Consider the following 16,942-nt stretch of genomic DNA (forward strand, 5'->3'; position numbering starts at 1 on the left):
TTTTTTATTTTTTTTTTTATTTTACATTTTTTTTTATAAATTTATTTTTTTTATTTTGAGGATTTTTTTTGTTTATTTTCTTAATTATTTTTTAGTTATTTAGATTTTTTTTTGTTATTTTGAGTTGTTTCTTTTTTATTTTGAGTTCTTTTTGGTTTTTATTATAATTTCTTTTAGTTGTTTTGAGTTTTTTTTTTTTTGTTGTTTTTTTTTTGTTTGTTTTTGTTATTTTGAGGGTTTTGGTTTTTTTGGGTTTTTTTTTTTTACTGTGTCTCCTCCTGCTTCAGACTCATTCTGGTCTTAAATGTTCGTATTAACCCTCTACATGATCCTGGGGTTTTTATTTCACTATTGTGTCTGTAAATTAAGATATGAACATTAATAACAGACAAATCAGGTCCTTCTTTCCCCGAGGTCGCTCCTGTTAGCGTTAGCAACAGGTTTGATTGACAGCGTTGCTAAGGGCCCTCTCCCTGTTAAACCAGTGAAACAGGCACAAAGGGGCGTTACCTTCAACATCCTCGCTCCTGATTGGCTCTTTGGTTGCTATGATACTCAGGTCAGAATTCTACAAATGGAACTCTGCTCTAAATTGGCCAATGTTGTATTTTGCACGGTGTTGCCATGGCAACAGTCACGTCTTTGATGTGTCACTTTGTGACATCTCAAAGAGCCAAAGCCTGTAAAGCCTCAGAGTTTGTAAGTGTCACTGCATGAGTTTATTTCAGTTGTAGAGAAAAGACACTCAAACACTCAGCTGTTCAGTAGCAGAAGAGAACTTTTACAAATATCTGATAAACTCGCTAATATTAGATTAACAAACACAAACAGCAATGGAAACAAAGATTGAAACCAGGGAAACGACCGAGGGACCCCGAGAACAAGGGGACGACACCCCAGAAGAAATGGTCCAGTTGAGATACATCACAGGTCTAGTCAGACAAATGACAGAACGTCTTGAAAAGCCGGAGTCAGACCACAGTCGTCCAAATGAAAAAGCCCAGGTCCCCAGAAAAGAACTTCAGACTGAAACCAGGGAAACGACTGAGGGACCCCAAGAACAAGGGGACGACACCCCAGAAGAAATGGTCCAGTTGAGATACATCACAGGTCTAGTCAGACAAATGACAGAACGTCTTGAAAAGCCGGAGTCAGACCACAGTCGTCCAAATGAAAAAGCCCAGGTCCCCAGAAAAGAACTTCAGACTGAAACCAGGGAAACGACTGAGGGACCCCAAGAACAAGGGGACGACACCCCAGAAGAAATGGTCCAGTTGAGATACATCACAGGTCTAGTCAGACAAATGACAGAACGTCTTGAAAAGCCGGAGTCAGACCACAGTCGTCCAAATGAAAAAGCCCAGGTTCCCAGAAAAGAACTTCAGACTGAAACCAGGGAAACGACTGAGGGACCCCAAGAACAAGGGGCCAATGCCCCAGAAAAAAGGGGCCAGGTGGGAAACATCATTGAAAAATATGAAAAACTTGAAATGGAGCGACACAGGAGCAAAGTATCAGACTCTGAAGTGAGGAGAAATATTCAGAGGGAGGAGCCGACACGTTTGGAAAAGAAAATACCGGTTTGCACTGGTCAAGTCAGACGGATGAGACAATGTTTTGAAAAGCAGGAGTCAGACCAAAGTCGTCCAAATGAGCCGACACGTTTGGAAAAGAAAATACCGGTTTGCACTGGTCAAGTCAGACGGATGAGACAATGTTTTGAAAAGCAGGAGTCAGACCAAAGTCGTCCAAATGAGCCGACACGTTTGGAAAAGAAAATACCGGTTTGCACTGGTCAAGTCAGACGGATGAGACAATGTTTTGAAAAGCAGGAGTCAGACCAAAGTCGTCCAAATGAGCCGACACGTTTGGAAAAGAAAATACCGGTTTGCACTGGTCAAGTCAGACGGATGAGACAATGTTTTGAAAAGCAGGAGTCAGACCAAAGTCGTCCAAATGAGCCGACACGTTTGGAAAAGAAAATACCGGTTTGCACTGGTCAAGTCAGACGGATGAGACAATGTTTTGAAAAGCAGGAGTCAGACCAAAGTCGTCCAAATGAGCCGACACGTTTGGAAAAGAAAATACCGGTTTGCACTGGTCAAGTCAGACGGATGAGACAATGTTTTGAAAAGCAGGAGTCAGACCAAAGTCGTCCAAATGAGCCGACACGTTTGGAAAAGAAAATACCGGTTTGCACTGGTCAAGTCAGACGGATGAGACAATGTTTTGAAAAGCAGGAGTCAGACCAAAGTCGTCCAAATGAGCCGACACGTTTGGAAAAGAAAATACCGGTTTGCACTGGTCAAGTCAGACGGATGAGACAATGTTTTGAAAAGCAGGAGTCAGACCAAAGTCGTCCAAATGAGCCGACACGTTTGGAAAAGAAAATACCGGTTTGCACTGGTCAAGTCAGACGGATGAGACAATGTTTTGAAAAGCAGGAGTCAGACCAAAGTCGTCCAAATGAGCCGACACGTTTGGAAAAGAAAATACCGGTTTGCACTGGTCAAGTCAGACGGATGAGACAATGTTTTGAAAAGAAGAAGTCAGTCCATAGTCGTCCAAATGACAAAGCCCAGGTCCCCACAAAAGAAATGGGAAATCTTAAGGATCAAGTCAAACCGAACAAAATCAAAACACTCAAGTCTCAGCTCAGTCCGAAACAGCTTGTGGTTAAAACATCCACTGCAGAAACTGAACTTCAGACTGAAACCAGGGAAACAACTGAGGGACCCCAAGAACAAGGGGCCAACGCCCCAGAAGAAATGGTCCAGTTGAGACAATGTTTTGAAAAGCAGGAGTCAGACCAAAGTCGTCCAAATGAGCCGACACGTTTGGAAAAGAAAACACCGGTTTGCACTGGTCAAGTCAGACGGATGAGACAATGTTTTGAAAAGAAGAAGTCAGTCCATAGTCGTCCAAATGACAAAGCCCAGGTCCCCACAAAAGAAATGGGAAATCTTAAGGATCAAGTCAAACCGAACAAAATCAAAACACTCAAGTCTCAGCTCAGTCCGAAACAGCCTGTGGTTAAAACATCCACTGCAGAAACTGAACTTCAGACTGAAACCAGGGAAACAACTGAGGGACCCCAAGAACAAGGGGCCAACGCCCCAGAAGAAATGGTCCAGTTGAGACAATGTTTTGAAAAGCAGGAGTCAGACCAAAGTCGTCCAAATGAGCCGACACGTTTGGAAAAGAAAACACCGGTTTGCACTGGTCAAGTCAGACGGATGAGACAATGTTTTGAAAAGAAGAAGTCAGTCCATAGTCGTCCAAATGAAAAAGCCCAGGTCCCCAGAAAAGAACTTCAGACTGAAACCAGGGAAACGACCGAGGGACAAGAACAAGGGGACAATGTCTCAGAAGAAATGGTCCAGTTGAGACAATGTTTTGAAAAGCCGGAGTCAGACCAAAGTCGTCCAAATGAAAAAGCCCAGGTCCCCAGAAAAGAAATGGGAAATCTTAAGGATCAAGTCAAACCGAACAAAATCAAAACACTCAAGTCTCAGCTCAGTCCGAAACAGCCTGTGGTTAAAACATCCACTGCAGAAACTGAACTTCAGACTGAAACCAGGGAAACAACTGAGGGACCCCAAGAACAAGGGGCCAACGCCCCAGAAGAAATGGTCCAGTTGAGACAATGTTTTGAAAAGCAGGAGTCAGACCAAAGTCGTCCAAATAAGCCGACACGTTTGGAAAAGAAAACACCGGTTTGCACTGGTCAAGTCAGACGGATGAGACAATGTTTTGAAAAGAAGAAGTCAGTCCATAGTCGTCCAAATGAAAAAGCCCAGGTCCCCAGAAAAGAAATGGGAAATCTTAAGGATCAAGTCAAACCGAACAAAATCAAAACACTCAAGTCTCAGCTCAGTCCGAAACAGCCTGTGGTTAAAACATCCACTGCAGAAACTGAACTTCAGACTGAAACCAGGGAAACAACTGAGGGACCCCAAGAACAAGGGGCCAACGCCCCAGAAGAAATGGTCCAGTTGAGACAATGTTTTGAAAAGCAGGAGTCAGACCAAAGAAACTCGTCCAGTCCAAATGAAAAAGCCCAGCTGCCCAGAAAAGAAACTGAAAATCTTGAAGATCAACTCAAACTGTACAAAATCAAAGAAATAAAGTTTGAGGAGGACAGAGAAAAGTGGAGGCAGGAAAAGAAAGATTTGGAAACTAGACTGCAGCTCAGTGAAAGTCAGGTGAGCCAGATACATGGAGATGTTCAAAAGGAAAGGGCAGAAAATGATTTTATGAGACGCACAATCGAAGATGAAAGGCAAGAAAAAGAAGATGCTCGAGAAAAATGTCAACATTTAGTTAAATGTGTTCATGACAAAGAGGTGGAGTTCAACACTGAGATTAGAAACTTTAAAGAGCAGCTCGGACTAGAGCAGCAAAAGTTGGCTCAGAAAGAGAACGAGCTTCAGGAAACACGAGCAAAACTTCAGGAGCAATCGCTGAGAAACGAGAACGCCATGAAGACAGAAAACGAGGAGCTGAGATCTGTCAAAGAGGCGATGGAGGGGCAAGTAGAGATGGGTAAAATTATGGGGCACAAAATAACAGATTTGGAAACAGAATGTTCTGACCTTAAAGAAATAGTTCAAATCTGGGGGGAAATGTTGGCCCAGAGAGTCAAGGTTATGGAGGAAACAGAGATAGAAAATGAAACCAAGGCCAAAACGATTAGGAATCTGCAGAAAGAACAGGCAGAACTTAAAGAAACCATTGAGATTCTGAATAATGAAGTGGCTCAACTAACTGAATCTACTTCCTCAGAGCAGCAGGCGAGTGCCTCAAATCTTGAACTTTCTGCGACTAATTTTGACTCAACTCTGTTCCAAGAAATGCAAGCACAGATAACGTCTTTGCAGAACCAAAATTCAGAATTGAGAACAACCAATGCACAGTTAAACGACAAACTGGTGCAAAAGGAAACTGCTCAAGACGCTAGACTTAGAAGCCAAATTGATCAAATGAATCATGAGTATAATTTAAAATTAAACCATGAGATTACGCGAAGAGAAACTTTAGAGAAAGATCAACGTGAAAGAGAAGCATTTTGGACGAATCGCCTGGAAAGTCTGAGAAAAGACAAACTTGAGCTGATGGACAAACTGCACGAGTCCATGAAAAAGTTCATAGACGAGAAAGAGAAGACGGCAGAGTTATTAGAAAAACAAGTCCAGCTCAAAACGACACTTAAAGAGTCAAATCAAAATGTGCCAAATCCAGAGCGAACATCAGGAACAGAGAGGAACCAAGAGGATCGGAAAAACAGGCCACGGAAAGGGATATTCACCAGGACCTTTGGGAGATTCAGACGCCGCTAAGGTGATCTGACTGGGGACTTTAATTAAGTCTTTACTCAGTTTGAACCATTCTTTAAAAACTATTTGTTCAATAAACATAAAAACTTGCAAATTAAAAATGTAAATGATGTTTTTTGTGGTGTTGTTTTCTTCATAATGTCCAGTGTTTGTGTTATTGTTAAATGAAACATTTTGGTTTGGTTAAATTTATTTCAAACATCAAGACAAAGATAAAAAATCACATGTTCATTTGTCCAACAGTATCTTCATATCAGATCAGAAATTGCCGCTGTCACATTGGAGATAAATGTTTTGGTCCCATTTTCTCTCTGCAGGGGGCGCCGCTGGAGAGACATTTTCAAACATATAAGTTTAATTCACATCATTATGTCCAGTTCATCAAAATCAAAAACGCTGTTATGGGTCTGTTTAAATCGGACGATGTTTTGGATTTTTATGTTTTCAAAATGGCCGCTTTGTTAAGAGCTCGTCATGACCTCTGACCCTGACACTTATGTAAATTATTTTAATAACTTTTGACCCCAGATCTGTCCTGATGATGCTGCCTCAGTTTGGAGTCTGTCGGATAAAAAGTGTAGGACGAGTTTGTGAAAATACAAGATCTTTGGAGATTTTGAACATTTGCGTTTGTTGATCCAAAATGGCCGCCTTTACGTTGGCGATATGGTTTGGTGGTTTCTGTGTCGATGTTCCAAACGCAGACAAACGTCTTCACTTGTACAACTTTTTGATTTAGTTTCATTACAATATTTAATCCCAAAGGCAAAATTTCTCATGTCAAAAAAAATAAATTCTGCTCAAAATTCAGCAAAAAGCTGTGAATCATGAATGTTACATGTTTTTTCTTTATTATTATGCCTTTTTTGTGGAGCGACTTATACTCCAGAGTGACGTATAGTCCAGAAAATACGGTAAAATCTGTCTCTCTTTGTCTCTGCTGCTGCCAGACTCATTTTGGTCTTAAATGTTCATATTAATAGTTTATTAGTTCGTAGTTTATTTTTTAAGTTTCATTTTGTTTTAGTTTCTTTTTTTGTTTTTGTTTTTAGCTATTTTGAGTTGTTTTTTTTGTTTTTTTGTTTATTTGTTTTTTTTTGTTATTTTGAGGGTTTTTAAAGTTATTTTTATCATATTTTATATTTATTTTGAGTTTGTTTTTTTTATTTTACTTTATTTATTTTTTGTTATTTATAGTTAAGTTTTGTTTTTTTTTTTCTTCGTTATTTTGAGGGGAGGGTTTGGAAAAAAACAACTGTGTCCTCTCTCTGTCTCTGCTGCTGTCAGACTCATCATTTTGGTCTTAAATGTTCATATTAATAGTTTATTAGTTCGTAGTTTATTTTTTAAGTTTCTTTTTGTTTTGTATTTTGTTTTTTGTTTTTGTTTTTTGGTATTTTGAGTTGTTTTTGGTTTTTTATTTGGGTTTTTTCATTATATTGAAGGTATTTAAAGTTATTTTTATCAAATTTTGTATTTATTTTGAGTTTGTTTATTTAATTTTATTTATTTTTTTGTTATTTTTAGTTAAGTTTTTTTTTCGTTATTTTGATGGGGGGGTTTGGAAAAAAAAATCTGTCCCCTCTCTCTGTCTCTAATATATTTGTATGGAGGTCCTAAAATTTAGTTTTCCCAAATGTTACCAAATTTGACACACAATTCCATTGGGTCATCCCAATCAATAAAGTCAATCAGACCTATGTCGTTTTATGCACCGTGTTGCCATGGCAATGCGCCAAACTGCCAATGTTATCCTAATGGGAATCCTCCCAATTTTTCCCATTCATGGGAAAAATATTAGTTTCATGGAATAATGTGAAATTTGGCACCATGACTCTTCATGTCATCCTGATCAAAAAAGTCAATCAGACCCAAGTCATATTTTTCACTGGGTTGCCATGGCCATGCGCGAAAGCGCCCATGTTATCCTAATGGGAAAATTTCCAAAATTTCGTAAATTTCAAAGTCTTATAACGACTTATTACCGTCAACGACGGACATAAAATTTGACACAGTGATTCTTCAGGTCGTCCCCGACAAAAAAGTCCAGGGGCCAAGTTTGTATTTTGCACGGTGTTGCCATGGCGATGCCTGGAAAACCCATGTTGTTGCATTTTGTGCATCAGCACAAATTGACTTGTTTGGTGACAAGTGCAGCCCAAAGTCGCAATAAAAAAGAGACAAGTGGCGTGTTAGCGCCACCCACAGGGAGTGCCGGGTCGGCCGAGTGCGAAGCATGGCCCGCGAGGGCCGTTCGATGCCGCTTGCGGCTTTAATTTTCTTTCTTTTCTTTCTTTTCTTACTACACGGTTTGTCTTCACCTCTGCAGTTACACAGAGTTACTCCAGAGTCTGGGCTTTCACAATGATGAAACTGACAATAAGCAGAAAATCTCCAGCTCTTTTTCTGGGAGGAAAAGAGCGAGAGAAAAAACACTAAATGAGTAAATTTCAACCTTCGACAAAGACTCAACCAGGACTAAAACTGACGAATGTCGCCACTAAATCAGGAAGAAGCAGGACTCGTGTTACGGACGCCGCTGTGAGGGGATTGTGTCTGTGGCGTAAAGACGTTTCTGTTGTTTATTGGGACATTTTCTGGAGCAGTTTGTTGTTGTGATTATGACAAAACCGACGCTGCGAGTAACAATTCACCACCATCCGATTTTTTGGGATGGTAAAAAAAACAAAAAAACATCTCAAAATGGCGTCTACTCGGGACTTTTCAGCTTTTAAAAGTTATTTGTTTTAAATTGTTTATCGCTATGGAAACTGTCCCCACAGCTGCAGGACGTCCAACACCAGGATCTGAAGAAATATTAAACTATACTGTCATTTAAGACAATAAACGCATACATACATTTTTTTATTTTTATATAACAAGAACTAAAATTTTTAAAAATGAAAAATAAAAAAAATATATAAAAGATAATAATATAAAAATAAATAAATAGATATATTCAATAATAATAATAATAATACAAAAAATAAATAAATTAATCACAAATCTATAAATAATAAAATAATACTATAAATCATACAAATATAATAATAATAATAATAATAATAATAATAATAATGATAATACAAAAATAAATTAATTAATCACGCAAATCTTGAGCGAAACTATGGATAAGAAGAGCATCAATTATAAATCATAAATAAAAAATTAATAAAATAATAATAATAATAATAATAATAATAATAATAATAATAATAATAATAATAATAAATAATAATAAAAAAAATACACATTACATAATAAAAAAAAGGCAATAAAGTAAATAAATAATTGCCACTTTCTATAAAATTTGTTTACAGTCCCCCTCTTTGAATATTTAATCTTGTCTTTCAAACAGGACCAGACCCCACATGTTGGGAGCCGTTCACAAACACTGAGTGTTTCTCTCTCGGGCCCCGCAGACGCCACATCATCCACATCAAACCGGGAGATGAAAGCCGCCCGGTCCGTCTCCATCTGATTATTCTTTATCTTTTTGTTTACAGGCACTAGATGAAGATGAGCCCTAAATCTGCTGCAAATCTCCACGCTCCTGAGTCACGCCGCCGCGTCGTCCGCTTTCATTAAATAAGACTGAGCATTAGAGCCGCTCGCCACTCAGACGATAAAACAATCAGGACTGAGCCACGAGGGGCCGGGACGGGGCCCAAACACAGAGTTTTATATGTAAACAGAGGCAGAGGAGCAGATCTGTGTGAAAGCGAGCATGAGAAGAACAGATCTGTGTGAAAACGACAAGAACAGATCAAATGAATAAGTAAAACACGTCTAAACGCACAGGTTATACTGTTAAAGTCACTGAAGAGGAAACGTAAAACAAAAACATCTACTCCAGCTACTGTCGCTAATGTGGGATTATTTAAAGCTGCACTGTGGAGTATGGCGTCTTCTTGTCGCCGTGGAGATGTTATTGCTTTCAGAAATGTTACACAATATCACAGACTGAGTAAAGAAGTGACTGAGTGAGTGAGATGTCCCCGTGTTCAGACTAGAGCCGTTATAGAAAATGGAGCAGAGTTTCATATTTGGAATACAGGAGCCAATCAGGAGCGAGGTTGTTAAAGGCCACGCCCCTTCCCGCTGCACCATTGGTTTAGCAGGGAGGCGGAGCTAATGATAGAAAAAAAGGCGCCTGATTTGTCTGTTATTAATGTTCATGTCTTGATTTACAGACACAATAGTGAAATAAAAACCCCAGGAACAGTTTATAAAAAAAAAAAAAAAAAGTAAGCTCAAAATAAAAAAATAAAAAAATAAAGAAAATAAACAAAAAACAAAAAAAAATCAAAATAACTAGAACAAATTATCATAAAAATAACTAAAAAAAACAAAAACTCCAAAAATTAAATTAAAAAATTAATTAATTAAAAAGAAAAAAAACTCAAAATAACTCAAAAAAATGAACCCCAGGATCATGTAGAGGGTTAATATGAACATTTAAGACCAAAATGATGAGTCTGGGGACACAGTTTTAAAAAATAAAAAAATAAAAGGTAAACTCAAAATAACAAAAAAAAAAAAAAAAATCAAAATAACAAAAAAAATTAAGAAAATAGACCAAAAAAATCTAAATAACTAGAACAAATTATAATAAAAATAACAAAAAAAACCCCCAACAAACTCAAAATAACAAAAAACAAAACAAAAACTCAAATAAATAAAAAATAACTTAAAAAATAACTCAAAATAACTCAAAAAAATGAACCCAGGATCATGTAGAGGATTAATCTGAACATTTAAGACCAAATGACAAACGTGAGCCTGTTGTCGATGTCATTTACACAATGTCTATGCACAGTGTTGGATTAAACTAACTTTGCATTTACTGCATGTTCTATTTTCCTTCTGTTCTTTAACTGTGCGGTGCAACACTGGAATTTCCCCACAGTGGGACTAATAAAGGCAGATCTGATCTTATCTTATTTTATCTTATTTTATTTTATCTTATCTTATTTTATTTACTTTTACTGCCTTGAAAAAAGTTCTTATTCGTTCATTCTGACAGAGAGTCACCGCTCAACAGATCTGACCCATAACTTGGTCACGTGTCGCCAGCTCATCTCCAAAGACAGAGAGTTTAATGCCACGCTGAGGAACATTTCAAGAAAAGTAAAACCATCTCAGGTAACAGACGCCCACCAGGAAAATAACACAGTCCGGCGTTTAACGAGGAATAATTAGAAACTAAATGATAACAACTGCAGAATCTAATATTTGTGTAACGAGTCTCATAGTTTAAAAAATCTATGCAAATTATGTTTAATACCACATAAAAAAACACAAAATGAAAGTTGTATTTTTTAAGTCCTTAAGTCACATGTGTCAAACTCAAGGCCCCCGAGCCAAATATGGCCCTCCACATCATTTTATATGGCCCTCGACCCTTAAAATGTCATTTCATCAGGAGATACAGACATTTTTTTACATCCAGGCAAATCCATATGTGATATTAGTAACTTGAATAAGTAATAAACACAGAAACTGTTAATTAACAAGTTTAAAAAAGTATTTACATTTATTTATTACATTCATTTTGCTGATGTGGCCCTTGGAGAAAAGTAAGTTAAGTAAACTGTAATAAGACAACGCAGGAGAAGGACTGTAACACACCACAGAGAAAGTATCAGGTACGTCCTCGTCAAACTCCTTTTACTGCGACTCTATTCATTCATAAAAGTTACTCAAGTACATAATAGTGAGTACTCCCCTTCACAGTTCACACTCTCTGCAGAACAATCAGGGGCCCCTCTTCAGGCTCCGTAAACTCCTGTAAATCAGGCGCTGGGTTTTATTCGCTCTCTCTCTGCTGAGTGTTGGGTTATGACCTGCGGGCGGAGCTTTATTTATGGCTTTAGTCTGGAGCGGCGTTGACTCGGGGCGACTCATCTATAGTTGGCGGCAAATAGAAACAGAGCCATGGGAAGTGAAGCTGCGGGCGCCCGGCTCAACGGTCGATTCGAAGCCTTTTCCTGGTTAGATTGGCAACGTTTTTCAATTTCTCCACTGCCTTTTTGTCGGAAAAAAGAATTAAAAATCAGAGCTAACCCGCGGTGATGTGGCGCGTACGAGGATGTGAATATTCTAGAAAAGTGTAGAGGAAGTGATTCTGAGCGGCAGACGATTTGTCCACAAACGGATTTATTTAACACAATTATGCAAAATAAACGATTGTATTTTCTGAACTGTAAGTGTCACTTTTTCCATAGTTTGTCCAGGAGCGACTTATTTGTGAAATTATACGTAAATTAATCATTTCCTGCTTTATTTATGTGATTAACTGTTAATATCTTACGTTAACAAACCAGACACGTGTTCAGTTCTGTCTGTGCTTCATGGAGCTGAATAAATATAAATGTGTTAAGTAACGGTGGATTAAACATGTTACAGTTCACTCATTTGACCAGTAGATGGAGCTGTTATGTTTGTAATACCTGTAAGAAAATTTACTAGACTCGTTTTCTTTTATACATTTCACAATTAATTCATCCTTATTCATTTTCCTTTCATTTCTAAAACCATAAAGATGATGATTTTTAATTTGGAACAATATTGTAAATGTTTAGTTTATCATAAGTTTCGTTTAAAGTCGTCAAAACTACTTCCTACTTCCTGTTTTCCGGTTCATCCTTTTGCTCTAATGTGACGTCTGACCCGACACGAGAGCAGTATTTAAGTATTTAAAACAAGTGAAAAGTAAAATATAAAGTTTTGGGTTCAGCGGTTTGTTTACGAGGAACATGTGACTCATCGTCCAGTGCGACTTATGTGTTTTTTTCTTCATTATTTTGCATTTTTTGGCTGGTGCGACTTAAACTCCAGAAAACACGGTCATTTATTTTTGTCTTTGCCACAAAAGACCAAACTTTTCTCATTAAAATCCAAGTAGCCAAAGGATTGAGGGCCATAAACCGCTCGCCAATACAGTGAATACTTCAAATTTGTGTTATTATTAGAGTTAGACTGAACCACTCGACTTTTATTCATCCTCACATTGTCAGTGGGACAAATTAAATACTTGATACAGGTTTGTTAAAGTAGATTTTCAGAAATATACAGTAAAAAATACAGTTTAAGGTGATACGGGCCAATTCACCCTGAAGCTTGAGGACCAAGAAAAATTGGTCTGAGGGCCACATTTAGCCCCCGGGCCACAGTTTGGGCATGTCTGGATTAAAAGGACTGAAACTCCAACAAATAAAAGAATGACTCAAAAATCCTGTTTTTTGAGGATCACATTACGTTTTAAATGTGAACAAATGTCAAAACTCAGATCTACCTCTGGATTATTCTGTTATTCTAGTGATAAAAGGGTCACATTTTTACACACACTTTTTCACCGTCAAGGCTCAAAACGCTTAAGTGTCTTGCCTAAGGACACAACAACAGTATTAATCTGTGGGACCTGGAATCGCACCAACAACCTGTGAGTCACTGGATCTGTGTAAATGAACCAACCGTCGCCTTTAAGAGAAGCTCACGGCCTAAAACCAACGTGAAATGAACAACACACAAAGTTTACGACAAAAACACAATCACACGAGTCAGAAAAGTCACGAAAAAACAAAATATTTAAAGTCGTCACAGGAGGAAACGGTCAAGTTATGAAATAAACAGAGGTCTGAACAGAAGAGGCTGAAATATAATTATAGACGTTTAAACTCACAGACTCGTGGAGATTTATGGAAACACTTAAAAAGGAATCACTCGTTTAAACACATTTATTTCACTTTAGTCGTCGTGTGAATGTAAACTGACGACTCTCCCTCCTTCTGTCGTGGAAACGGTCCCCGCTGATAGAAAAGATGAGGATGGAGAGACAGAAGAAGAGGAGGAGCGGCGTCTGCAGCCCCTCGGCCCTTCCTCGCCGCCGCCTTCGGAATGGAAACTCACTGTGTTATGTGAGAAAATAACGAAGATAAAAAGCCTAAATTGTCAGCCCCCAAATGGAAACTTAACCTTGGTGCGGCGTCGCTATAGTAACAATGTTTTTATGAGTAACTGAGGCTCCGACCCGTCCCTAAGGACTGTATGATTGTGTCCATCTATTTCATAAAAGCACACGGTCCCCTCCCTCACATCCTCCTCACCTCCACACACCAGACGTCAAACTCTCTCCACAAGGTTGTGTCTTTACAACGGACCCGCTAACCCGAGCGCCGACCTCTGACGCGCCGCAGTTTGATATACACACACCCGGGCGCCGTCTCAACAGCTCCGACAGGCGCTGACAGGTAAAAGGAACAGCCGCCGGAATATATGAAGAGGGCCTTGAGCGGAGCGAGGAGGGGGCTGCAGGAAGAGCGAGGGGCGGGACTACGACCAGGGAAAAGGGGCTGAGGAAAGAGCGACTGGGACCAGGGGAAAGGGAAGTTTTTACACTGATCTAAACGTTTAAGCAGCAAAGTTTGGTCAAATTACAGTTTTGATGATACGAGGCTTCTGTCTTATCCAGAAATAGTTCAGGAGTTCTGGAGTTTTCTGCTGCTCGATGTACGGAGCAAAAAAGACAAAAAACATTCTGAGCTGGTCTAAATTACCAGCCAAAATCCAGATCTGAATTTTTTTTTGAATTATTATTATTATTATTATTATTATTATTATTATTATTATTATTATTATTTTTCTATTATTATTATTATTATTATTATTGTATTATTATTATTATTATTTTATTTTATTTATTTATTTGTATTATTATTATTATTATTTATTTATTTATTTGTATTATTATTATTATTATTATTTTATTTTATTTTTTTGTATTATTATTATTATTATCTCTGAGCTGGACTGGGGATGCCTCGGGGAAGTGTCTGGGGTGAGGGAAGTCTGTGAGTCCCTGGAGAAGAGGAAGAACATGGACAGACGGTGATTTAGACGATATTTAGAATGTTTATCGTTTCTTTGCTGCAGCGGAGTCTTCGTTAGAGGGTATAATACTCCCTACGATGGAAGCGTGGACTTAAATGGACAAAACTGTGAGGACAGTTTCAGCGTTAATGTCTCCAAATAAACATCTGCAGCGTCACAGATCCAGGTCCGGACTCTTCACACACACATTTAATCTACAACCGTTCCTCATAATCTTTGTTTAATTTACATCAAATCACTTTAAAGCCATTCAGGAACATTCTAATTTAATCCCATTCCATGTTTTTTTCAGTTCAGATACTAGTTCAAGTTCTTATCCAGCTTCAGTACTTGTTTTTGCAGCGTAGAGTAATGATTTTTTGGATAAACCTGACACAGACACAGAGATACGTCACTTTACGTTATAAGAAATCATCAAAAAAGGTCAAAATAAATGAGAAAAACATAAAATAAACAATAAGTCACAGAAGAAACTGCAGAGAAGCAAAAAGAAGCACAAACAGAAGCTGAATCATTTGTAAAAAACACATTATTTCACTTTATGTGTGTATTTTTCAAGCCCTGGAGCCACTGATGAAAAATGCATTCATCTACAGTTAATTCGCCCAAATTCAAATCATATTGTTCTTAAACCTTGAAATACTCGTGAAATATTATTCGATAAAAGGCCAAAGAAACGAGGAAAAATGCAAAAACGCTAAAACAGCTTGAGGTTAATAAAAACTACCTCAAATTCACCGTCGCAGAATGTTTTCGAGACAATCGTTTTGTTTAAATACCAAATGCACAACTTTCATTCTGTAAAAGTGAAGTTTGGAGGTTAAATAAACTTTATATAAACTTATTTAAACTTATTTAAACTTATTTATATCCACCTGAGCTCAAATCCAGGTACTGTCTGAGATTACAGCGTCTTCATTAAACATATTTGGAGTCTCTGGGTGAATCTTTTTCCTACAGGACCATTTGAAAATGTCAAACCTCCAGGACATACGACTATATTTGCACTTCAGTCTGGGCATAATCACTCACACTTCGGTTTAATTTAGGCAAAAGCATAAGCCGTCAAAAATGAAGATAAATTAATTAACTTTAGATGGGATTTAATGGCAGGACGTCTGGAGGGGGTTTGTAAACGTCTAAATTATAGACTTGAGGAAAGCAGTGAGTAATTTGCTCGTCGAAACAATGGCGTGCAATAATTTACCAGGAAAAATAGCGGCAGCAAATCTCCTGGTTTCGTAAACTTTTGATTAGAATTAATGTGAAACTTGGTCTGACGCTTTTTCTGTGACTGACATTGGATTTTAAAGGTGATGTACCAGACAAAATGGACTCTGTGAGATTTAAATCGTGTTATAATGATGTTTCCGTCTCAAAAACAGACCTGGAGCTGTGTTTTGTTTCATTTATTATTCGTCTGTAACATCTCCAAAGCTCAAAACGCCACGTTCCACCTTGTGATGTCATCAAGTGGTAGTTTTCAGCTCGTTTTACCTTTAGTTTTGTAGAAAAATGGCTGAAATGATCCAAATGATTTATAATAATAAATCTAAAAAGGTCCAATTTTATTTAAGATGTGAATAAAAAGATAAACGACGTGCAGTTTGTGGTCGTTTCCTTTTGTTTTTGTTCTGTTTTCTGTGTGAAAATGATGAGAATGTGTCAAATGTGCAGGTTAAATGTTCGTAAAACATTAAAATTAAAAAATAAAGAATAAAAAAATAATTAAAATCCATGTTAAACTGCTTCTTTCAGGATATTTATTTAAAGTTACACTGTGTAACTGTGTAGTTTTCAGCTCGTTTTACCTTTAGTTTTGTAGAAAAATGGCTGAAATGATCCAAATGATTCTATAAATGAAGGTGTGTGGAGTTTAAAAACACAGTGGAGCACTTCCTGTATCACCACATGATGACATCACAAGGTGGAACAGGTCTGTTTGTAAATTAAAAACGAGCGATTAAAGATTATGTAAACATGCTGGAATCACCCCAAAAACAACTTCGAAAGGATAAAGGAGAAGAAAATAATTATAACATGATTCAAATCTGTGGCTCAGTCCTGGTCTAGTCCCGTTCCACCTTGTGATGTCATCAAGTGGTAGTTTTCAAGTTAACTCCTCCTCCTTTTACCTTTAGTTCAGACGAGATCAGCAACTCCAGGACTGAAATGATCTAATGATTCTATAAATGAAGGTGTGTGGAGTTTAAAAACACAGTGGAGCACTTCCTGTATCACCACACGATGACATCACAAGGTGGAACAGAGTGTTTTATTCAGTTTGAGAGAAGAACTCCGCGTAAATGTGCAGGTTTGTGCGTTAAACATGTGAGAATGAAACAAAACAACACAACTCCAGGTGTGTGTGTTACGATGAAACAGTAGAGCAGAGCAGTGCATTATGGGAGTTTTAAATCCGCGCGTTGACAAACCTGTGGACGATGTGGGTCCCGTTCCAGCAGGGCGTCCCGTCGCTTCGGGACAGGTCGCTCACGCACAGCTGATCCGCCAGGCCGCCGTAGTACGTCCGGTAGAAACGCAGCCCGCTCAGGAAATCTCTGCAAACGAAGACGATTCAAAAGTGAAGTTCATTTTGGTTTAATTCGACGGGAAAAGTGAAAGTATTTCCACTAAAACCAAACGAGAAACTAAACGGCTTCTTTTCAATCTCAGAAGTGTTTTTAAATCAAAATGAAGCACAGTTTTTGCAG

The 16,942-nt window shown here is 38.0% G+C and overlaps 1 protein-coding gene across 1 annotated transcript in view; it reads right to left on the reverse strand.

Annotated features, from left to right (window-relative positions):
• Positions 1-16,942, reverse strand: part of gpc5a (glypican 5a) — a 241,213-nt gene that overhangs the window by 175,707 nt on the left and 48,564 nt on the right. Inside the window, exon 6 of the mRNA XM_055230405.1 lies at positions 16,664-16,789. Within this exon, the coding sequence (XP_055086380.1) occupies positions 16,664-16,789 (126 nt within the window). The remainder of the gene's footprint in view (positions 1-16,663; positions 16,790-16,942) is intronic.

Source organism: Periophthalmus magnuspinnatus, chromosome 3, assembly GCF_009829125.3.
Source record: "Periophthalmus magnuspinnatus isolate fPerMag1 chromosome 3, fPerMag1.2.pri, whole genome shotgun sequence".
In the NCBI taxonomy this organism is placed as follows: Eukaryota; Metazoa; Chordata; class Actinopteri; order Gobiiformes; family Gobiidae; genus Periophthalmus; species Periophthalmus magnuspinnatus.